The 23,903-nt window shown below is 50.1% G+C and overlaps 1 protein-coding gene across 4 annotated transcripts in view; it reads right to left on the bottom strand.

Annotated features, from left to right (window-relative positions):
- Positions 1-9,790: 9,790 nt before the first annotated feature.
- The window catches only part of CUNH10orf71 (chromosome unknown C10orf71 homolog), a 29,413-nt gene continuing 15,300 nt past the window's right edge, over positions 9,791-23,903 (bottom strand). For all 4 annotated transcript variants that reach the window (XM_054508272.1, XM_045878289.2, XM_045878288.3 and 1 more), the window contains exons 3-5: positions 19,522-19,621; positions 19,119-19,283; positions 9,791-14,838 (exon numbers count right to left, since the gene is read on the bottom strand). In XM_054508272.1, coding sequence (XP_054364247.1) covers positions 10,486-14,691 — 4,206 coding nt within the window. In that variant the 5' untranslated portion in view covers positions 14,692-14,838; positions 19,119-19,283; positions 19,522-19,621 and the 3' untranslated portion in view covers positions 9,791-10,485. The remainder of the gene's footprint in view (positions 14,839-19,118; positions 19,284-19,521; positions 19,622-23,903) is intronic.

The raw sequence follows: 23,903 nt of genomic DNA, 5'->3' as shown, positions 1-23,903 counted from the left end.
TTTTATGTTTTACATCTCTCTCTTCATTATGCTCATGTTTTCCTCTGAATTCTGGAATATATATATATATATATATATATATATATATATATATATATAATATATTTAGAACAGCTGCTTAGTGTCCTTGTCTGCTCATCCATTATTCCTTTCATTTCAGAGTCTGTTTCTATTGAATGATCCTTCCCACACCTCTGTTATAAATCATATCTTCCTGCTTTTTTGAATGCTCGGTAATATTTGATAGGATAGTGAACGTTGTGATGAACATTGTGATTTTTATATTGTTGGTTGCCTGGATTTTGTTGCATTCCTTTAAATGGAGTTGGGTTTTATCTGGTAAGCAGCTAAGTTACTTGGGATATGTTGGATCCTTTAGAATTTACTTTGATGAGGAAGCGTTCTGTAATTTGTGTTGTTCAAAATGGTAGGCACTACTTACATGCAGCTTTTACCCACTTTCTATATGGCTAGTGAATAGTCATGTTTGGCTAGTGGCTATCATATTGGACACTGTAGCTTTAGAGGCTTGCCTTCCAGCTTTTTTTTTTTAAGATTTATTTATTTATTTATTTTAGAGAGAGAGCGTGTGTGCGAGAGAGAGAGAGAGAGAACAAAGCAGGAGGGGCCAAGGGAGGAGAGAGAATCCTCAAGTAGACTACTTGCTGAGTGTGGAGCCCAACGTGGGACTCGATCCCAGGAACCTGAGATCATGACCTGAGATGAAATCAAGAGTCGGCTGCCTAACTGACTGAGTCACACAGGCGCCCCACCTTCCAGCTTTTTAAGATCAGATCTAGTGAGTCTTTATTCTAAGATTTATTTAGCTCCACTACTAAGGTGATGCCCTCCCCCGCCGAAGATTCTACCTAATGCCCTGTGTCATAGGATGCATTTCCATTCCAATTAGCAGGAGATGAACTATTCTTGACTTTGCATGAGACTGGGGAATTGTTCCATCTATGCATTTCTGGTGATTCTTTACCTCATTTTGGTGGTTTCCTCTCAAACATATGTATATTTTTTTATACTTGGCCAAAGACCCGAGGGGATCCCTTTTGCAGATTTCTAGAACTTTCCTTCTGGACGGCCCCCTCCTCTCTAGTACTCTGCCCTGAAAATTCTGGTTTTCTTGACCTCTCGAAACTCTAATCTCTGTATCCACAAAGCCAGACTGCAGGGCTCTGTTTGGGTTTCCCCTCTCTGAACCGCAAGCCTGGAAATTGCCTCTAGACAATAAGCTGGTGAAATCTTGGGGCTCGCCTTACCTGTTTCCCTTCTCTTCTGGATCGTGGTCCTCTGCTGCTTGCTGTCCAGAAACTGCTGCTTATTGTAGAGGAAGCCCTGCTACCACGAGGGGAGGCAGAAGAGGCATGCTCTCACAACATGTACTTTAGTATAGATAGTGGCTGATTTTAATGTTTGGTAAATTCAGTTAGAAGCTCACTCATGGAATATGATAAAGTTATTTTTCTAAGCAGATTTCTGTTAATACCAAGTTTCCATGTAAAATCCCGAAGATTCTTGGTTTAAATAAAAATGGCCAAATTGGATGGGCCTATGGACCTCAACTTGGAGGGACACATCTCTTCTGGTTTGCTGGAGTCCCTGCTCAGGTGGCAGAGAGAAAGGAGCTACCCTGGGAGTCATTTTGGACCTAGCAAATCCCCTCCTTGGCCAGCAACAAGGGGGCTCAGATTTACTTAGAAGAACCCTTTTCTCTTAGCATCTTCTGCCAAAGCTTGGAGGATTCAGATTAGATTCAAATCTGTTGTGGGAATTTTGGGAGGGAATAGCATATGGCTTCTCTCTTCCTTCCTCCTGCTTCTGGTGGCTTCTGCCCTGCCCCCTCCCTCCCTGCTTTGCAGAGTGCAGGACAGAGAAAGGTCTTTCCCCAGGCTGGGTGGGCTGGCCTTGTCAGCATGATAACATGCTCTGGGAAGATGGTGTGGTCGGGGGTCCTTTAACTGATGGTCTTAGCTGGGATCTTCTAATTTTAAGTTCTTGAAGCCTCAAGAACATGCCCAAAGGAAGCTGTTGAAACTTTTAGGGATATCTTAGTGGCTGATTTGACTTCCCAAGACACTTCAGAGTCACCCTGTCTCAAAACCTCATAGAGAAATTAATTGAGACATGAAGATGTCAAGCAGTGTCTCCTCTAGGACTTTCTAAAGCTCTTCCATGCTTGATAATATTCAAATCCTATCTACAGAGTTAAACTGGATGTGTGGACACCTTAGGTCGTGATGCTATTTATCTTTTAGAGCCATTTTTTCCCCTGTCATAATATTTATTAGATAATTTCATTGGATTGAAGGGAAGTGAGAAGAGGATAACCAGCTGAATTTACCCCCCTCATCCTGAAGGAGGGCAACCTTGATTTTCCTTAGGTGACTTAAGAGTTAAACCCCATCTAAACCAGCCTGGACTTCCCACTTGGCAGCCAAACATGGTGAAATACTTCAGAAGACTGGGGTCTGGTGCCGAGTCTTCCCATGGCAATAAACACAGAGTTCAGGGCCACTCACCGCTTTCACTTAATGTAATTTGTCTAATGTCCTCATCATTTCATTGTCACCAAACCAAATAAGAGTTGGTTTCTAATTTGGGTTTTGGACGTTGTTGTGAGCACCAGGCAAGTCTTTAGCCTCCTTTTGTTGGCAGGTGTGAATTTCTCATCAAAGAACATTAGTTAAATGTGAATGCTGACTTATGGGGTACATTGTGGGACATCTGTTCTTGGGCCTCAGGTCCCTGAGACCCCATTTGTGGGGCTGCAGCCTGCCCAGCTGCCCCTCATACAGGGTCAGGGGAGCAAAGTGCCTGCTCTGGTTTGGGAGTGGGTTGATTCATCCACATGGTGTCAACAACTAGGTGGGAAAGGGAGGAAATAAGATCTAAATGGAATAGGTTGCTTTCCTAAAAGATCCTTTTAACTGGCTTCAACTCTTCCATTTAAAGTAAGAATCCCTGGGGTGCCTTGCCTGGCTGGCTCAGTGGGAGGAGTGTGCGACTCTTGATCTTAGGGTTGTGAGTTCAAGCCCCACATTGGGTGTAGAGATTACTTAAATAAATAAAATATTAAAACAGGGCAAAATAAAATAAGAATCCCACTGAATTCAGTGATGTTTACATGTTGCCTACCTTGGACCTCACACTGCGCTAGGCACTGGGGATGCAGTGATGATGTGGACAGACAAGATTCCTCCTTCCAAAATGACCATTGGGTAGGTGAGGGAGACATTTAAGTGGGCAATTACAGCCTGTTCTGTGATGGGAGAAGCCCATGGACCAGCAAGTGGGGAAAGTGAGGTGCATGGTCAAGAGCAAGGGCATTGGGGATGGCCTCCAAGAGGACGTGGTCTAAGCTGGGGAGTGTTAGGTTTCACAAGAGTTAGTCAAGAGGAGGCTAGCAGGGAGAGGGTGAGAGCAGACAGGGAAAGGAGGCTGGTGGAAAGACAGAGTTCCTGTCATCTCTTGCTGTGTCACAAACTACTCTGAAGTTTAGTGGCTGAAAATAATAGCAATCAGTTTATCATCTCTCACAGTTTTGTGGGTCAGGAATCTGGGAACGGCTTGGTGAGCTGCTTCTGGCTCAGGTGGCCTAGACGCAGGAGCTAGAACAAGAGGGCTGGGGTCTCTCCCTTTCTTTTTATCCCCACGTGGTCAGTGTTGGCTTCTTTACAACAGAGTGAGCCAGGGGACATGGACTGCTCCATGGCCACTGGGGGCTTGAGAGATGCATGTTCCAGGGGACTGGGGAATGCGGCATGGCATTTTTTGACTTGGCCTTGGCATTGCACACCAACTCTATCCTGTTGGGCACAGACCAGCAGGCAAGGAGATGCAGACCCAACCTCCTGTGGAGGGGTCAGAGAATGTGGGAGGAAATGGCCCATTTGATCAACTCAAAGAAGCCCAGGATGACTGGAATCCAAGGAGGCAGGTGATGAGGCCACCGAGAACTGAGGTCCCAGTATGTGGCAGCCGTGCATGTCTTCCTCTGGAGCTGACTCTGCTGAGGTGAGCAGGAAGTCCTGGAACATTCTGGATCAGGGTGGGGCATTATTCAGGGCTTTGGAGTCCCTGTGAGGAGAGTGGAAAGGGGTCATATTGGGAGTGGGAGGAGTGGGGGGGCTCTAACAGCAGTCTGAGTGAGGGGTGGTGGTGGGGTGCCGATGAATGGTGCATATTGACAGATGCCTGGAGATAGAATCCACAGGTTTGGGGTCTGATTGAATTGGGGGCAAGAGATTGGGGGCAGTGGGGATGGACTGTGGCTTGGGCCACCAGGGAGTGGGCATTGTGGCACTGAGCTGGGAAGGCCGGAAGGGGAGGACCTGGTTTGAGAGGAGAGCTCTGGAGCTTTTCCTTCTTCCATTTTTCTCTTTGGAGGCAGGTATAGTTGCTCTGCTATCGCCAGAGTGTGGGTCTGAGCGGGCCCCCACACCCTTTCAATTTGGCCCACAGTCCCAAATCCTGCCTTCCTCTGGCCCCTGCACCTTTGATTCCAGGAGAACATGGAGCCCAATCTTTTTAAGACTTAAGAATATTCCATTGGACGGATGGACGTCATTTTGTTTGTCCATTCATCTGTTGACTGACATTTGGGTTGCTTCCAACTTTTGGCTATTTTGTGAATAATGCTGCTATGAACATGGGTGTGCAGATATCTGTTTGAGTTTCTGCTTTCATTTCTTTTGTGTATCTGCCTAGGCATGGAATTTCTAGCCCATGTGGTAATTCTATGTTTAGCTTTTTTAAAAAAATATATTTATTTGACAGAGAGAGAGACAGCGAGAGAGGGAACACAAGCAGGGGGAGTGGGAGAGAGAGAAGCAGGCTTTCCATTGAGCAGGGAGCCTGATGCGGGGCTCGATCCCAGGACCCTGGGATCACAACCTGAGCCGAGGGCAGGCACTTAACGACTGAGCCACCCAGGTGCCCCTCTATGTTTAGCTTTTTGAGTAACTGCCATTATTATTTTTTACAGCGGCTGCACCATTTTCTATTCCTACAAGCAGTGCACAAGGGTTCCAAGTTCTCCACATCTTCACCAACACTTGTTTTCTTTCTTTTTTTTTTTTTTTTAAATCCTAGCCATCCTAATTGCTGTGTGGTGATACCTCTTTGTAGTTTTGATTTGCATTTTCCTAATGAATAGTGATGTTGAACATGGGTCAAAAGGTTTCCATCAGAAGGTATACACCTTCTGGGAAGTCAGCAAACTTGGCAGAAGAGATATGGTAAGTGTGTGGGGAGGCCATTGAAATCACATTGCCCGGTGCAGTGGATCAGCTGGCTGGACAGAGGGCCCTCCCTATACTCCTCACACAGGTACGCAACAGACGACCCATGCAAGGAAGGGCAGAGATGGGGCTCCACTATGGCAGTGTTGGCTGAGTTCTTGACCTGGCTTGCTGGCACTTTCCATCTTGATCAGCACGGAAGAATGGGCTGCTGAAAGCACAGGAATGCCGAGTGAGACTGACCATGTCATCTAGAGTTTGTAAATGTGAAAGAAGAGCACACCAGCCTAAAATTTTCCAAATTCAGAGGAAAATATAGGACTGAGCATGGAAGACAGGATGGCAGGCATCCACAATATCACTCAACACATTATGATGAGGGGGGATGAGAGGGCTCTAAAGAGAGCAAGGTACACTTCTAAGCTTGTGAAGGATGGGAATGGGAGATGGAGGCCAGGGCTGGGACCCAGGAGGAGAACCGATGGCATGGAAGGGCTGGAAAATGGTGTCAGCATGGCAGTGCCCAGAATACGCTGAGTTGGAGAACAGTGCGGGAACAGTGAGGGGACTTAAAAAAAGAAACTGCTGTTGGATGAATGATGAGCACAGCCAAGACTGGCTTTGCTTAGGGATGGTGATGCGCGTGGCTCCTCAGTCCCCCATTATCTCCTCGTGTGCTGGGAACACTGGCTCAACCGCCTTGGAAGGGAGCCCTCGTTCCTGTCTTCTGAGATCAGTCCATGGGTTCCTTTCAGAGCTCCAGGGAACGCCTGTGTCTGGCTCTGGCAGGGCTTGTGGTTGCGCTGGACAGTTCCAGGACCTGGCTGTGCCTTTCCCCGTCCACAGCTTTCCACCTGGAAGAGTGCTTGCCCATGGGCAAACCCAGATGGGCCCTTCCTCCTCATATGTCTCCACTGAAGTGACCCCACTGGTGGGAACGCTGGGCCCGGGCAGCGCCGGATCATTTGCGTGGGAACTCTGTTTAGGATGGTGTTTATGAGTCTGGGTGTCCCTGAGTCCCCCTGGGAGCTCTTCTATTTACAGCTGTCCTTTTCCCACACTTGGAGAGGTGATGAGGTGAGCAGGAAGTGCAGCCGGGGCTGTCTGGTCATCAAGTGCACAGGTGTTGGGAAAGCCAAGAAAGGCTTGGGCTTCCTGTCTGAGAGCCGGCAGGTGAAGGAGAGAGAATCCCCAGAATCAGCTGCAGTTCTGCATCTACACGGAGTCCAGCGCAAGGAGGAGCCCTCTGCTCAGATGGCCCTACTGGGGTAACACTAAGGACACATAAGCAGGTGGTGACAGGCTCTGATGACATGGCCCGGAGCTCTCTCTGCTTACCTTGGACTTTATATCTGAGTGAGATAGAAGGCTTACATAAGACAATCGTGTGTAATATCGCAGTGTTATCTGGGCCAAAATGCTTCCCACCTGCATAGAATTTATGTTTTGCCTAGGGCTCCTCTTTCAATTGCAAATGTTTCATTCATGTATTTCACTCCTGCGGCCATGCCCTGTTTAGACTTTGGACCCACGACATTGTTATACTGGAGCCCCATGTGCAGCCTGGGGTCTCAGAGATGTAGTTAGGACACGTTGGACATTGAACCCATCCCTGTCTTAGGAAAGGGGTCACTAGCTTCTATGGCACACTTCCGGTGATGGGGAGCTTAGTGCTCCCCAGGCCACGCTAGCCAGCTGGACCCGGTGGTGCAGTTATTAGGCACGCCCTTCCTGTAGTGGGCATGAATCGGCCTCCCTGCCGCTCTCCCACCCCGACATGTAAGGCTCTCTTCCTGGGCCCGCGGCGAAGCTGCAGACATGAAGACCTGGGTGCGTCTCCTGGAATCTTTTCTTTTCCGGGCCAAACAGAGGCTCCCAGCACTTCTCAAAGTTTAATGTGCAAATAAATCCATGGGGGTTCTTGTGAAAATGCGGACTGAGATTCTGGATTTCTAACAAGCTCCCTGGTGATGTTGGAGGCTGCTGATTCATTGACCACACTTAGAGAAGCAGGAGGGGCGTGCTAAGAGGGTCCACCTAGTGCAAGTGACAGTGGCCTGAGTTCCTGGTGTGGCCCCCTCACTCAGTGACTGTGTGACGGTGGGAAGTTACTCAAAATCTCAGTGCCTTTGCGAACGAGGCTACCTCTCGTTGTGAGGATGGAGGCTGGTCTCAAAGCTCCCGGCTCCGGGGCTGGTTCATAGCATTTGACTGACAATGTGAGCTCTTGGTCACTTTCCACTGGATAGCTCCAGGACCTCTGATTGTTCTTTTGAGGTACTTTTATGTACCTCCCCCAGGAAACACTAAGGGGGGGTTATAACTCGTAGGAGGGCCAGTGCACTAAATAAAAAGATGCACGCATGGCTTCAACCCACAATTTCCACAAATAAAATGTTTTCACGGTTCTCACCACTGTCCTATTAAACACAATGGTAGAAATAGTGGGGTTTTTTTTGGGTAACTCAGAGGAGTCAAATATTAATTCAGAAGCTAAAGGGACATAATAATAAAGGTCTATCTTGTGAGGCTACACTGGTTGATTCTGGTGCTGATTAAAAATGCTAATTAACCATTAGCTAAGCCCTTATACTTTGACCTGGTAAGGCCAATCTATCAGTATTTCACAAACGTCATCTTTGTTTAATAGATAGATTAAAGCTGGGGAAATTCTGGTGTCTTCATAAGCTGATGTACTCCTTGGTGTTTCCTGACTCAACTTAGGTGCTGTCTCCTGTAGGAAGCCCCTTTTCTTCCCGGGCTGAGGTAGATGCCCCTCAGATCACTCTATTAAATTACTTACCACAGGGGACTATCACTGTCTTTCTTCTCTGTTAGATTTTAATTCTTTGGGTGTGGAGACCAGATCTAATTATCATAGTATATCTTTAGAGCCCAGTGAAGTGCCTGGCACAGGACGGGAACTCTGAAAATGTTTGTAATAGGAGGGAGCAAGGAAAATAGAGAGATAAGGAAAAGGAGAGAAAGGGAGGAAAAGAGGGAAAGAAGGAGGAAGGGAGGAAGGAAAGAGAACATTATTTGCAAATGAGTTGGTCTTCATTGATTTTATCCCCCGGAAGCATTACCTGCTTCCTAGGAACATAGGAACCTTGCTGTAAGTGATGGAGGCCTTCCTCTGGCTGACCTGCTGGGGAGCCAGGTGTTCCAGGAATCCCTGCTCTCTGAGTGGATGCTGCATCCTGCCAGACGCCCTGTTCCTCTTGTGCATTCATAAGGAAGTTGACCTTGATCTCCAAATATCTACCTTGATGCTTTTAGCTTGATCAATAGCTCTGCTTATATTGTTTCTAAGACAGAAGATGACTGCTTCCCCATACATAAGCTCCCCTTAAGGGAAGTGTATTATTCCTTGTGGGGACATCATTGCTATTACTATAGGTTTTTTTTTAACCGAAGGTTTCTATTTTTGTTAGGCAGTTCTTTTCCTGGGCCCTGAGAATTTTAAAATGAGCTATCCATTTTCCTATCTGAGTAAGATGAAAGCAGGTGAGAGGATGCTTAGCCACGGTGGCAAGAGCCAAGATCACAGATTGTTCTTCCCACTGGCACCCCAATGCATGACTCGTGGGAACCAGACTTCTCGGACAGCAGCCGGACTGTATTCCTGGCCAGTCATCTGGTTGTCTCACCAAGGCATCGAGCCGGGATTTGTGGAGTATTTTCACAATGCACTTAAGGTGTGGCCGTACTTGTTGGGAAAACAAACAGGTAGAAAATCCTGAATCCAAATCGTGGCCAAGAATAAGAGCTCTTGTACTGGTGTGAGCCTGGGACTTGGTGAGTTCTGTGCCTTCCCATCTTTCCAGCCTGGAAACAGCATTTTTGCCAAAGGAACAAGGATGATGCAGTTTGTGGGGTTCCTGGGGACGTGGACAGCACAGTCCCGACAGCTGCCTCAACAGCTGCCCTTTCTAAACAAGGAGAGAGACGTGTTTGCCCCTGTCTTTCCCATAGCACAAGAATTAAGTTGCTGCAGCGGATGCCCTGGGTGGAAGCCCGTGAAACCAGCCTGCGTTCCTTCCTAGCATGGCTGCTCACAGTGTGCATGTGCTCACAGACGCCTCTGTTCTCAGAGGCCAGAGATGGTTATTGCATTTTGCTGCCTTGACCTGAATCAGATACTTCCCTCCACATCCCCAAAGGCCTGGGAGTTGGGAAAATACAATTTCCTTTTGAGCACAGGGCATAGGTTAACAGTCGTGAAATTGGGACACCTGGGGCCTGACTCAGTTCCCTGGGCCAGCCGTGATGGTGAGCTTGGGTCTCCCTCCTCTTTGTCCCCCTACATGAGTGGACAGCCTGGCCCCGCGAATGCAGGGACAGTGCTGAGGGCTCCAGGAGGAGTGCCGGGATGGCAGCAGGTGCCGAGGCTGCTCTGTTCAGAGTGATGCCCCTGCGTGGCCGGCGGTGATGGAAGGTGATGGAAGGCCTGGACAGCACAAGGCACTTTACTGACCAGGGGAGACCTGCCACTGCCCACAGATGGAAGACCAGTCCAGGACAGAACCACATCTGCAAGCTTGTTTCACTTTTTAAAAGGTAGCCTTTTCTTTATCAGAAAATAGCCTTCAGAGGAAAGCTTCCTCAGTAAAGAAAACCCACTCTATCCAAAGAAACATTTCTGCAGGGTTGCCTTGGGGCAGTCCTTAGCCATTTCTGCCTGCAGTGAGCTGCAAATGGTTACTGCATGGGAGCGAGGGTAGAGGCGCTTCTCTGTGCCATGCTGGACCTGGAGGGGCTGGGCCGGGTGGTCTGCTGGCCGGGCAGGGCTGCGCTCAGTGCAGTGCGGCACTTCTGGGGGCTTGGGAGTTGGCTCACTGCATGAGCCGGCCCTTGAGAAGAAGTAGGTGCGGTGCCCGAGCAGAGCGGCCATTAGGAATCAGGCTGGACTCAACCCAGTGGCATGGCCAGAGGAGGACAGGGAGTAAGGGAGGGGAGAAGGAAGGGGTAAAGGGAGCAGATCCAAGATCCGGGAAGGGGCTTGGGAGGGACCCGGTCATGCCAACAGTGCCCTCCCAGGGAGGAGAGCCCCAGGAAGCCTTTCAGATGGGGTTTTCTCAGAATCCCCACTTCCTTTGAGACTTTAGGGATCCCACATGGCTAAGTATGTGTTGATGTCTGTGTGTGTGTGTGTGTGTAAGTGATTGATTGTTTGGTGGAAAGGGGAAGTAAGTTCTTCTGGATTTATTTGAGGGGGCTTAGTCTGCTGTAATTCTCAAGAAATGCCTTCTGTGGCAAAGTCCTCTAGGTCGTCGGTAGAGATAATGCCCAGGTGCGGAGCATCTCCCCCCTCCTCCTCTGGGCACCGGGGAGGTGCTGGCTGCATGCTCTGGGGACCAGGGTCGGCCGCCTCGGGGGTGTGCGGGCCCTGCCTGAAGAAGGTGGGGGCAGAGAGCTGAGACGAGCAACGCAGTGTCATCAAGGGCAGGGGCCGGAAGTGGGGGTACAGCATGTAGGGAGAATCAGGTGTGTTTGGCGGGGGTGGCTCGGGGGAACCCCCCTCAGAGGATGGGATGGGGACCTTGACATATTTGCCCGTCTCTGGGTCATAGAAGGTCTTGATTTTCACCTGGAGTGGTAGATCGAAGACAAAGTACTCTCCAGATTGGGGGTCTTGAAGGACCTTCTGGGTGGCAGGGTAAGGGGCCAGAGGCATACGGGATTGGGATCCCCCAGGCTGCCTCCTGAGTGGCTCTAAGGCAGACACTGAGTGGCGGTGGATGGGAGGGGGCAGGGAACGGACCTCGGGGAACCTGGATCGGGGCCTCTCTCCAGGGGATGGTGGCCTACGCTCCCAGTCCTCCAGGAAGGGCTTCTCTTCTCCAGGTTCACCATGCTTTTCTTGCAGTTGGTCGGTCTTTCTCCTCTTGCTTGCCAGCTTTTTGGCCCGCCGCAGGGCCTTCTCTGTTTTGGGTGGGACCGCCGGGGGCTTGCCGGCTGCCCTCTCCTGCTGAGCAGGAGGCTCTGGTTTCTCTGGGAGGCCCGCTGAGCTGGTGGCCATGTCCAGCACTGAACCTCTTGGAGAAAGTGTCCTGAGGTCTTCGGCGGATGGCTCAAGTTGGGGGTCCGAGCCGGCCTCCCATGTGAGGGCGTGTGTCAGGTCCTCCCTACGGGCGACCCTGGCCGGGTAGAGGCTGGCCCAGGGCCTGGGGTGAGGAGGCTCCCCTGGCAGCAGGCCCGGCTCAGTGGGGACCTGGGAGCCATCATCCCAGGTGCTGCTGGTGGCCGGGGAGCATGCGCTGCTCTCATCCAGGGAGCTGGCATTAGGGGAAATTGCCATCTCCCCAGGGACCAGTCTTCTCCCTGGCGGCCCTGCTCTGGGTGTGGACAATAAGTGACTTTTGAAATCTTGTGTGTGCTCTCCCCAACACGTTCCCAGCTGCCGTGGGGGTGGCTGGTCTTCTGGGTCGCCTTGGGGCAAAGCGATGGTGGGGATGCACCTTGGAGCATCCAGCTTCCCCTGGTCCGTGGAACTGTTCTTGCTTTCATTTGCCACAATGTGACGTGCAGCCTCTGGGGGTGGCTTCAGCCCTTGGCCCTCTCCCATGAGTGGAGGAGACGGGATGTTTCTTGTTGGGACTGGCTGGGAAGTCTCCTTCCGGGCCGTGCCAGGCGCCTGCCCGTGGTCCTTTGTGCCCTCCCAGGCTGTGCGCTTCAAGTGTGCATCCTGCATGCTAGCGGGGGTCGGGGGGTTGGCCAATTCCTGGCTCTCGGGGCCACCAAGACCAGCCTCTTCTCCCCAGCTTGGCTTTGGCAAGTCGTCTTCTTTGTGGCTGCCGCCCAGAGGGTCCTCTGATGACATGGTCCTCAGGAGGGGCCGCATGATGGGTTTTATTACGGGGGTGGCCCTGAAGGTGTTATCTTTAATTGCAAACAATATGTGCTTGTTTGAAGTAGAAGATGGTGAGGGGGTAAGGTCTTTGATTGTATCCTTACTTCTCCCCATCCAAGTGCCTCTGAAGTTAGCCTCCTCTCTCGATGCCTTCCTGGGTCTATATCCAGACAAACCTCCCCCTTCTCCTTGCAAGGATTCCCTCTTGCTGCGCTCCTGCACGCACGTGGGCCCATTACTCAGGGCACAGAGCTGTAGCTCCTCTTTCCCCACCGCTTTCTCCTTCTCGTCCTTCTGACTGTCTCTTGCACTTCCGTCGTTCCTCCTGTCTTCCTGCTGGCTCTCGGTGAACCACGTTTTCTGCTGATCCTCAAATGAGGCAAAGGACTGGTCTGAAGAGCTGGTGCTGAACTTGGCCTTACTTTTGAAGCCTGGCATGAAATCAGATTGGCTGTCACTGTAAAACACATCTTCTTCCTCGGGAGAGAGGGGCCCTGGGGAGAATTTCTGGTTGAAGTTTGGATTCTGAAGTCCTGCATCTCTCTCTGGTTCTGTCTCTTGAGACACGGATCTCAAGAAGCCCTTCTCGAGGCTGAGGGTCTTTGGTTTCTCTGCAGCCTTCCCTGCCTCAGGCTCTCTGCTGCAAAGCCTCAGGGACAGGTGCTTCCTAGGGCAGGGTTCCCCGGCGTCCGGACACTTGCCCGACCCGGTGGTGCCCATCTCCGGATCTCCATCGTCCTTCTCGTAGCTGTTTCTGTCAGCTCCCTCCCCGTTGATGCAGAAGGGGGCTTGGGTGGTAGCTGGAGGTGAGCTAAGAGTTAGATAGTTATCTGCAGAGGCTGCACTGGAGACAGCCCTAGGGTCCTTCTGTGTACTGATGTGTGACCCAGAAGGGCCGTCAGCTGGTGTCTCCTTAGACAGCTCCTCTGGAGGGCTCTCCTCCAGCCCATTGGGAAGGATGTCACCATTGCTCACAGGTTCTTGCTTGCCTCTGGTTTTCTCCTCAAGGCCTTTCAAGAGAGGTGAGGGGCTGTATGTGCTCTTAACACATTTCCGCACATCCTTAAGGTTGAACAGCAGGCTGGGGGCTTTGGATTTGTAGCTGTCCCGAGACTGACATTCACTGGGCTCCTTCTCTTGGTACCCATTTAGCTGCCCTGGGGGTGATGGGGTTATCTCCCCTGGCTGGCTGTCGGATGGCTCCAGGACATGCTTGGTGGGTATGACAGGGGTCAGAAGCTTACTGATGTTAAAAGGAGGACTATAATGCTCGTTGGGGTCCATGGGCAGGTCAAGAGCCTCGCTTTCTGGAAATTGTCCCTGGAGATTGTGCTTTGTATACAAGGCTGGGCCTCTTCTGGTGACCTGCTTCTTCTCTTCTGAAGCATCTGGTAGACTTTCTTTCCTTCCTTTGCCAGGCTTTGGTTTCCTCCATGGGGGCTGGGTCGGCTTCACCTGAGGGTCAGGCTGTGAGCTAGAAGCTTTTCCCTCCACAGCGAACACCTGGGCTCCTGGATCCCTAGCTCCCCAGGGTCCAGATTCCGTGAGAGCCCCTGCAGCCAGCCTGTTCACCTCCTGGCTGCAGGTGGCCCGGGAGTGGCAGGGGGAGACTCTGTGCTCAGGGGCCTGGGGCTCTCTTAACAAGGGCGCGTCGTCATAATGCTTGGGAGCTTTGCTCTCTGGGATGGGGTCAGCAGCCTCCTTTCTCTCGGGCAGCCTCGGTTGGTGGGTGTTCCAGGACTCAAAAGCACTGTTTTCACTATGAAGAAAGGTCCCTTTGCAGGGCCACTCCTTACCTCTTCCAGGCTCACCCTTGGCTGGCTTGTGGGGCGGGGAGGGGAACTTGGACTCAAACGAGTTGGTCACGTTTTCGGGTGTTGGGAGGAAACTACTGGAGCCGTGACAGGCCATTTCGGGATTCCTGGGGGACTCCTGCTCTCCGTGCTTCCTGCCAGGCTGGTGGCTATTCTGGTGGGCGCCAGAGACTTCAGCAGGCACCCTCCTGACCGTCAGAAAGGCAGAATCGAAGCAGAAGTGGACACCACTTTCTGGAAGAGGAGCAAATTTGGGGGGATTTTTGAGAGCCGGGGGCTTACTGGTAGGAGGCCTGCTGTCACAGCGTTGGTTCTCAGTCCTGTCAAAAGATTTAATTAGTGATGATACTTTTGAAGCAGGCTTGCTGTTGCTCCTCAGGCCGGACACGGGCACCTCCAGTCTCCACTGGGCTGGTGTTAGCGGCGGGCTGCTCTTGGGATACTTTTCCTCCCCTTGAACGTACTTGGGGAGCTGCTGGAATGTGGCCGCCCAGCCTGCGTGCTCCGTGCCTTGCGACGGTAACTGGCTCCAGATGCTGCTTTTCCTGTGGGTGTGGATCACTGTTCCCTGGGGGAAATTCCCAAACACCTGGCGGGTGATATCCGGGGACAGGGCCAGGTCGGAGTCATTGCGGGATGTGTCCTCTGAGATGCACAAGCTCCGGAAGGCCCGGTCTGTGAGGCTGCTCACCTCCCTGTCTGCATCGTCCAGCACACTGCCGATGCTCGAGGAGTCGCTGAACCCGTCCGTGCACTTCTTATTCCCCTGCATCATCCGCCAGCTAGGAAGACTGTCCCCGGTCAGCCAGTGGGTGCCGCTGGGGGATGATTTTGGAAGAGCAGCCCTCTTCCCGCAAAACTAGAGCTTCCTGTCGACCAGATGCAATTGCAAAGTGGGATTTCTTTCTTTCTTTTTTTTTCTCTGTAAAAGAAAGACGTGCAGGGTATGAACAGGATCTCCAACTTAGTGGCTCCATGTGAGAACTACACACTGGTCCAGATGGGTGATTGTGCCCGTGATGGTTAATTTTATGTGTCAACCTGACTGGGCCCTAGTGGCCAGTTTTTGGTCAAACATATGTAGATGTGGCTATGAAAGTATTTTTTAGATGTAATTAATGTTTAAATCAATGGATTTTGAGTAAAGCAGATTACCCACCCTCCGCAATGTGGGTGGGCAGCATCTCAGGGACTGAGCTCCCCAGAGGAAGGGACAATTCTGCCCCAGGTCTCCCTGGACTGGAACAGCAACACCAACTCCCCCTGGGTGTCCAGTCTGCTTTGCAGATGTCAGACCCGCCAGCCCCCATAACTGCACGAGCCAGTTCCTTAAGATAAATCTCTTTATATTTATACATCCTGTTGGTTCTGCTCCTCTGGAGAACCCTGCCTGATACAGTACCTAAGGTCCAGATGTGCCATTTTTGCAGAGAGGTCTTCCCTGACATTTCAGGGGCTGTCCCCTCCCCACTTTCTCTCGCAGTGCCTGGTTTGTTTTCTTTCTGGTACTGAGCATATTCTAAAATTAAGTTGACTTCTTTGTTGCCTATCCCATCAGGAGACTGTAAGAGCCAGGAGCTCAGGAGCCACTAGGCTATCTGTCGGCGGCTTGAACTTGTCCCAGAGCCACCCCAAGAGAGCACAGTCTCCAAGAGTCTGCAGCACCTGGGCTCCTTAACTCTCTGACTTGCCCTTGGGTGTGACCAGTGGGAGATGCTGGGTGGAGCCTGGAGGGAGCCAGAATCCCTGGCATTTCTCCCCCACGCCTGCTCCTGGCTGTGGTGTGGGGTCTGGGCAATGCTGCAGTCCTCTCTAACTACGGCCCCTCCCCTGGGCTCGGACTCTAACTGCTCCCCTTGCCCCCTGGGGCTGTGGGAAGGATGGCTCCTACTCTTCCTGAGTGGCTCCACTTGCTGGGGTCTCCCTAATGCTTATACCTCTCTTATGGTCCCTTCATTTGATTTTCTTCTTTAAAAAAAAAAAAAAAGGTCATGAAATTGACATGAAATAAAATTTACCAACTTAACCATGTAAGCATACAGTTCAGGAGTGTGAAGTACATTCATATTGGTGCAACCATCACCACCATCCCTCTCCAGAACTCTTACAGCGTCCCAAACTGAAACTCCGTACCCATTAGATATCAACTCCACTCCACCCACCACCCTGCCGACCCCAGCCCCTGGCAGCCACTGTCTGCTTCCTGTCTCTATGAACTGGATTATTCTAGGAACCTCATATGAGTGGAATCACACAGTATTTGTCTTTTGGTGACTGGCTGGTTCACTTAGCATGATGTCCTCAAGGATCATCCACTTCCATCCAATTTCCTTCCTTTTTAAGGCTGATTAATATTCCATTGCATGTTTATTCTACATTTTGTTTATCCATTCGTCTGTCAATGAACATTTAGGTCTCCTCCACTATTGGCTACTGTGAATAATGCTGCTATGAACATGGGTATACAAATATGTGTTCAAGATTCTGCTGTGCCCAATTCTTTTGGGCATATACCTAGAGGGGGAATTGGGGGATCCTATGATAATTCCATTTTAAATTTTTTGAGGAAACTCCATACTGTTTTTCACAGTGGTTGTATCATTTTACGTTCCCACCAGCAGTGCATGGGGTTCGTCTCTCCACATCTTTGCCAGCACTTGTTATTTTATTTTATTATTATTTTTTTTTAATAGTAGCCATCCGAATGGGTGTGAGGTGGTACATTGCATTTCCTTCTGGGTCCTGTCTGAGGATGCTGCTTCCGCTGGGACCCTGACCGCTACTGCTGGGGTACATACTTCCACTGCTTGGAACAGGCCTCGCCCAGACAGAGGATAGGTCAATGAGTACATGAAAAGTTAGATAAAATAGCAAGTATAGAACCTAGAGTGGGCCTGAGTGGTGGGCACTTGGGACAGTGAACATCTGGCAGTGTGCTCTGGGTCCTCAGCTGACAGATGACATTGTCACCCAGTGGCCCCGTTCACAGCAGCTGCAGAAGCCGACAAGGCTGCAATCTTCCCTCCTTGCCTGGCTCCAGAGCGATAACATGGCCATGGCTTTAGGGGATGGAAGATGAAGATGCTCCCACAGGGAGGCAGAGCCTGCACATCAGGTGTCCCATGTCCTATCCCGGGCCCCGCATGGGGGATGGTACAGGAGGTGTCCCGCCCAGGTCTGCCGCTGTTGGGCTAGCGGCATCCTGTTTGGGTCCTGGAGGCTGGCCTTCTTTGGGGTTGTTTGTTTCCTGTGTCCTGACCACAGCCCGACCGGTAAGTTTCCAGTGCTGACTCGTTGGCAGGCTGACCTGGTTTAATGATGGGAGAACTGAGCTGGCTGTGCTGGAGAAAGGAGGGACCCCGAGTTCTAGGAACTGGATGAGCCCACTCTGCAAAAGCCTCTACTTACATGCTCCTCAGCCCTGCCTTGCAAATGAGGGCATCTCCCCAGAGAGCAGAGTGCAGGATTTTTAGAAGGCCGCGGGCATCTGCCTCAGCTCTTAGACCCTGCTGGCGGGCCAGCTGCGCTCCTTTCCCCACCAGCCTCTCCTTCTGTGTGGCCCAGCTCTGGTCACAGGGATGGAAGCATTCAGATGTCAGGGAAAATTCTGGCCTTTCTGATCAAGGGAACAATCCCTGTTGTCTCCACTCTGTTGGTGCTGTTTCTTCCTGCTTCGAATGTAGACACAAAGCCTGAGACGGAGTGTGTATGTTTGCTAGGGCTAACGAAGTACAACAGAGTGCTGGCTTACACAACAGAAATTTAGTATCTCACAGTTTGGGAGGCTGGAAGTCCCAAATCGGGTGTCAATGGGGTTAGTTCCTTCTCTAGGCTGTGAGGGAAAGGTCTGTTCCAGGTCATTCTCCTTGGCTGGTAGATGACCACCTTCTCCTGCATCTTCATATTGTCTCTCCTTCGTCTGTGCCTCTGGGTCCAAATTTCCCCTTTTTATAAAAGCACCAGTCCTATTGGATTAGAGCCCACCCCAATGATCTCCTCTTAACTGATTATATTGGCAACGACCCTATTTCAAATAAAATCACATTCTGAGGCCCGGGGGGTTAGAACTTCATCATATGAAAATTTGGGGGATGCAACTCAACTCATAACAGTAAGGCATTCACTTTGCAAACTTGAGGAACAAGCAATGACAATTAGAACCTGTTTGCTGAGGGTGGCCTGGTGGGCAGGATGGCCCTGGGTCTTTGATGGCATTGTTGAGCTCTGAGCCTGTGCCTGAACTCCCGGTCCTGGAATTTGTGTTATTGGGGTGGGGTGGGAGACCTTAGTGGTTTCGATCAATGTGAATCAAGTTTTCTGGATCTTGAGGTCCTATGGATAAGTCAGGGAGGCTTCTGGTGTCCTGAATGCTGGGGTCTTGATCTTGGCAATGGCTGTACTTGGTAATGGTAATACTGGGGTTTCTATACTTTCACATTTAGAAGAAAATAGGATAGTTGGAGATTTAAATTTAGAATCTTAGAGTTCAGCAAATGACCTCCAGCCAATTAAATCCCTCCCACTTTTGGCAGATACTTGTTATCTTTTGGAACACCCAGCTTTGAACATTTGATAATGTTGGGGTTATTTCTTCTCCCTTTTGTGTTTTGTCTTGGTGAGGCTGAAAACCAAGGTGCCTGCCAAGACCTCCCTGGGCCAAGTGCAGATGTGAGACCCAGGCCAGGCCCTCTGTACTGTTTCTTCTGGAATGACGCAAAGATGGAAACGTGCTTGGATGGGGCAGGGCTGTCTTCTCAGCCTTTACCAGCCTGGAACTTCAGCCTTCACCTTGAGTCTGCAAGGGCTCCAATTTCCTTTTAATACTTACCTATTTCAGTTGAATTTGTCCAGTTTCTGTTTCTTCTGTGCATGGCCAAAGAACCCTAACTGATCTGGAGTTTGTGTCATAATTCCCATCAGTAATACAAGATGTTCACCATATTGGAGTATTCAGAAAATACGGTAATCCCCCCTTATCCACAGGGGATACGTTTCAAGACCCCTAGTGGATGGCCGAAACCACGGAGAGTAGTATTGAATCCTATATATACTATGTTTTACCTATGATAGAGTTCAATTTACAAATTAGACACAGTAAGAGATTACCAATACCCAATAGTAAATAGAACAACTATAACAATATACTATAATAATCATTATGTGAATGTGGTCTCTCTCAAAATCTTACTGTACCGTACTCACCCTTCTTGTGATGATGTGAGGTGATAGAATGTCTGCGTGATGAGATGACGTGGGATGAATGATGTGGGCACTGTGACGTAGAGTTAGGCTACTGTTGACTTCTGACCATACATCAGAGGGAGGCTCATGTACTTCTGGACCGTGGTTGAGCGTTGGTAACTGAAACTGCAAAAAGCAAAACCATGGGCAAGGGGGAACTGCTCTAACCACATTTCTTCTGCCTCAGGAAAGAGACCTTTGTTCAGATAGCTTCTTCAGTTCTAATTTGATTTTCCTGGGTTCGGACGGGACAGTCATAAAGTTAGCTCCATGCCTGGTCCTACCCCCTAGTCTCCCAATGCCCAGTGGAGCCCTTCATCACAGTAGTTGACAATGAAAGGTGTCTCCTTGGGTGGTTCCATACCTGTTATAGCGGTGGGGGCTGCAGGTGCCTGCCTTGCTGGGTTTTAGGGCGTGCAGTTTTAAAACTTCTCATGCTTACATTTGCTAGCATCACTGCCCATCTAGAAAGAAGAAGAAAAATAATATCAGTGGACCCAACTGACAAACTGGTCAAGCACACATCAGGTGCAAAAGATGTCTTTAAATGTCAGTAATACAGTGGGCTTTCAAATATATATATTTTTAAATCCACATTTGAACTCAACAAAATTCCAGACATAGGCGTTTTTGGTGAAAACCAATATAGAGCCAATATCTATCCCTTCCAATATTCGTTAATTCATCTCTGGTCCAAGAACTCTTTAGGAAGCTGTATTAAGCCTTTGGGGTTTCTAATATGGTTGGCCCAGTTGAGAATTAGTTTTTGCTAGTCCAATCTGACCAAAGGCCCTTTCCCACGTGGATTAAGAACTCAGGTTTTGCAGTAAAGAGAACGGGAGTGGCAGAACTTGAATCCACTCAGCAAGCGGTAGCAGTGTTCGATTTATTGTTGGCAGGAGGCTTGAGTGTCTATTTTGACAGCTAAAAGAACCCAAAAGCTGCCCAGGAGAATTTTAAGAGTACTCAGGATGAAGTGTAAACTAATTAAAATAAATCCATTATGCAAATTTTAAATGCAGACCATTGGGGCTTCCCCCAAGACGTTCCTCATCTCATAGCTCCTGGCTATTAATCTAGTCCATGGTAGTTTATTAATAATATTAATAATCATACTAACTCAGATTTGTGGAGTACATTTCTTTGGAGGCTCACAGAGGGCTTTGTGTCTACCACCATCGGGCAGGCCGGGTCTAAGGATGACATCAATCCGAGCTGCACACGGCCGAGACATGGGTGCAGCCAGTGCAGATCTGTCCTGCGCGCTGCGTTGGGCTACTCCCTTGGGCTATTCCTTTTTCATTCTCAGCACTGCATTCAGGAACAGCTTGGAAGACTCAAACTGTTCGTGTCAGCCTCTTTCTGAGAGTCCCTCAACGGCGTCCCAGTTTTAAAGAATGAAAATCAAACCTCCTTAACAAAGAGTCTCCCTTTCCATCCTCCTGGACTATCTTCCCTCTCATGGTTGGCTTTCCAGAGTGTGCCTCAGAGCCTTTGCACACACTGTTCCTCTGTCTGGGATTCTTTACTTTCCCCTTTCCCCTATTACCTGCTTAACTCCTACCTATGCCTCAGAACCCAGTTCCCATGACCCTTCAATAAGGCTGCTTCTTCAGGCCATTGTAAGTCTCCTTGTTATATGCTTTTGTAGTTGGCTATCCCCTCTCCTTTGCATTACTTATAATTGTACTTCAGTGGTTAACTGGGTGATTATTTAGCTAGGGGAACGTTTGTCTTTCCTGGTAACCTGGGTGCTTTACGGTGGCTGTGTCCATGTCCGTCTGGCTCTCCAGACTCTCCTCGGGAAGCATAGAGCACAGTACAAGGAAAATCTGTTAAATGAGTAGGCAAATCATTCTACCTCCGTCGTATTAGTCACACTATTGACTGGCTTAGCAGGACTTATTTTATTGAAACTCAATTATAATTGGATAATTCCAGAATTATCACAAATTTCACATTAGTGAATTTGGAGTCAAGTGGATTTAACTTACTTTTTGGTTCCAAGCCCTAAAATATATAAAAATCTGCCTGTGGTAAGAGATGAAAGCGGGTGGGACAGCTCAGTCCTAGAGACGGCTCCTGGGCTGGCCCGGGGGAAGACATTTATTTGCACCATGGCATATACCATTTAAGTTGGGATCCAGGTTCAGGGTAGTCAGGGAGAAATAAGGAGCAGCTTCATGACTTTTCCATTTTCCTGTTTGTCTTTTGAATTGCACTCAGGGCTCCTGTTGGGGGATGACTGGAAGGCGAGCATCCAGTAAGAATTTGTTGAGTACATTAACTGGGGTGCTGTTTACAGCCACAGTGCAAGTGCTCATGAACTGATACGTTATCTAAATTATGGGTGTCAGCAGATGACATGTTGGCATCTGCCCTGTGTGGTACAGGCCACCCTGGAGAAGGCCCACAGCGCTCTGTTATCGGGTCCTCCAACACTCCATCCATTGGTGCTAGATGCTGGTCAAGCTCGCATCAGGTAGATGCGAAGCATCAGAATTCGGGAGTTAGTGGACTGGAATTTCCCGTTGGGCCACTGGGGAGGGGTAAAAGGTCCAGTGACACACCCATCCTAAAGAGTTGCTTGGTGGGGGACCTGGGGGTGTGTATGCACCCCTGTGGCCTTAAGACTGGGGGAACGACACTTGAGGATGTGCTTTGTTTTTCCTTATTGCCAGGGTCAATTTTTTTTTAAGATTTTATTTATTTATTTGAGAGAGAGAGAGCACGAGCGGGGAGCTGGGGGATGCAGACTCCCTGTTGAGCAGGGAGCCCGATGTGGGGCTCGATCCCAGGACCCCAAGATCATGTCCTGAGCCGAAGGCAGACGCTTAACCAACAGAGCCACCCAGGCGTCCCAGCCAGGGTCATCTTTTTGAATCAGAATATATCAAACAAACCAATGGGAGTGTGCATCCTCACGGATCAGCATTTTCTCCCGACGAGCAACAAAATATCCTTTGCACAGTCATCACTATATTCTAACTCTTCTGGAAAGTTTTCTCGCGTGATGCTTTTTCCCATGTCATGATGCAGGATGCTGTTGAACTGTCGTGGCCTGGAATACACTGCTCCTTGCAGATACAATTTTCTCTCTCTCCTGGTCCCTTACAAATACCTCTGTGTCACCCTCACGCAGCCCCGGCTCTGCCCACACCCTTTCCCTCCAGGCCTGTGGTGCACTGGACAAGTTGCTGCGGGCCCAGGTGGGTCCTGGCTTGCCTCCTCGGCATGGTGCCCTCGCTGCCTGCCTTGTCTCTATCTTCCCTGGGCCACCGACTGCTGACTGCTTATCCTCAGCTCTCCACTTCCTTGTAGGGTTTTTAAACCACTGGCACGGCTTTATTCCACTTTATCTGCTGTAAATCCATCTTTCCAACAAGGCTTTGGGCACCTTGGAGTGAGAGCCCCGACCGGGTTCATCTTTGCCTGACAGGATTGCTGGTGCGGGTGGTCACTCCCCTGTTTGTAGCCGCTGTTGCTGAGTGTGATTCCTGGCCCTCGAGACTGTGATGATGGAGCTTTGCTGGAGTGTGTGGTGGGACGTGGGAAGGCCGAAAGCCCTGCCACCCCATGTTCTCCTTGCCTCCCATGGGGCTCCACGGCAGGCCCGCCCAGGCCCGAGAGGGCATGCAGCCCGACTTCTGCTGATCTGTCCCAGGCAGCGAGGACAGCAAGTGGCCAGAGGAGGGGACTCATATCCACCACCCTCTAGAGGCCCTTCTCTAGAAGCTCCACGTACAGCTACTCCTCCAAGCCCCACAACCTGAAGAAGTGTGACGGACCCACAGAACCAGAGCCCCTCTCGGAGGCCCCGGCTCCAGCACCATGATCGCCCTCGTGGCTGTGCCCTATCAGCTTCCTTTCCGGGATGAGAGAGTGGACGCTCAGAGAGGTGACATGAATATTCCGTGTCACACAGCTGGTGAGTGACAGAGCTGGGCTTGAGACCCAGGCCTGTGTGGTCCTGGAGTCAGACATAGCAAGGGAGGGAGCTGTTGGTTGGGTTGCCGGATTGAGCAAATGAAAAATACAGGACATCCAGTGAAATTCCAGATAAACGACCAACTGAGAATGAGCATGTCCCATGTAACAGTGGGATATACTTCGTATTAGTCAGAGTTCTCCCTAAAATTAATCATCACATGCTTACACTAAAAATAGGTAGTTATTGTTTATCTGAAATTCAAATTTCACTGGACATCCTGTTTTTTGTTTTTTGTTTTTAATCTGGCAACCCAAGGTCCTCACCAACTTTTGGAACCCAAAGTGGATCGCCATCCGAGGAGGCCAGCGCAGTGAGTCAGTACGGGATGACTCATGTTTGCGTGTCACCCTGCAGTTCAGGACACATTTGGAGGCCATTATCTTGTTTGATCCTCATGATCCTTATGAACTGGGGCCAGAAGGCCTCATTGTCACCATTTTCCAGGTGGAGAAGGAAAGACACAGAGAGGTGCAGAATGTTGTTGGGTGTCACACAGCACGTAGAGAAGAGAACGCAGGCGGGATTCGACTCACGCTCACCAGTTGGTTACCCCGCACTTCCTCCGGGAGGCAGCCCTGACCCTTTGGATCTTGGGCTCAGGCGCAGATGGGTGTGTCTTGAGCTCCTGGGCTGCAGTTCAAGGGGGAGTTGAGGGCAGGGATGGAGAAAAAGGAGGGTTTTTGTTTCTAATTACCTCCCACGGATCTGTTCACCTCAAGTTTCTATGATAACCACAGGGATGGAGGTGATGGTTC

This window comes from Mirounga angustirostris, unplaced genomic scaffold (assembly GCF_029215605.1).
Source record: "Mirounga angustirostris isolate CCGP_5_RB_7025 unplaced genomic scaffold, mMirAng1.0.hap1 SCAF_6, whole genome shotgun sequence".
In the NCBI taxonomy this organism is placed as follows: Eukaryota; Metazoa; Chordata; class Mammalia; order Carnivora; family Phocidae; genus Mirounga; species Mirounga angustirostris.
Note: the sequence above shows the minus strand (reverse complement) of the source record. Positions and strands in the feature narration are given on the sequence as shown.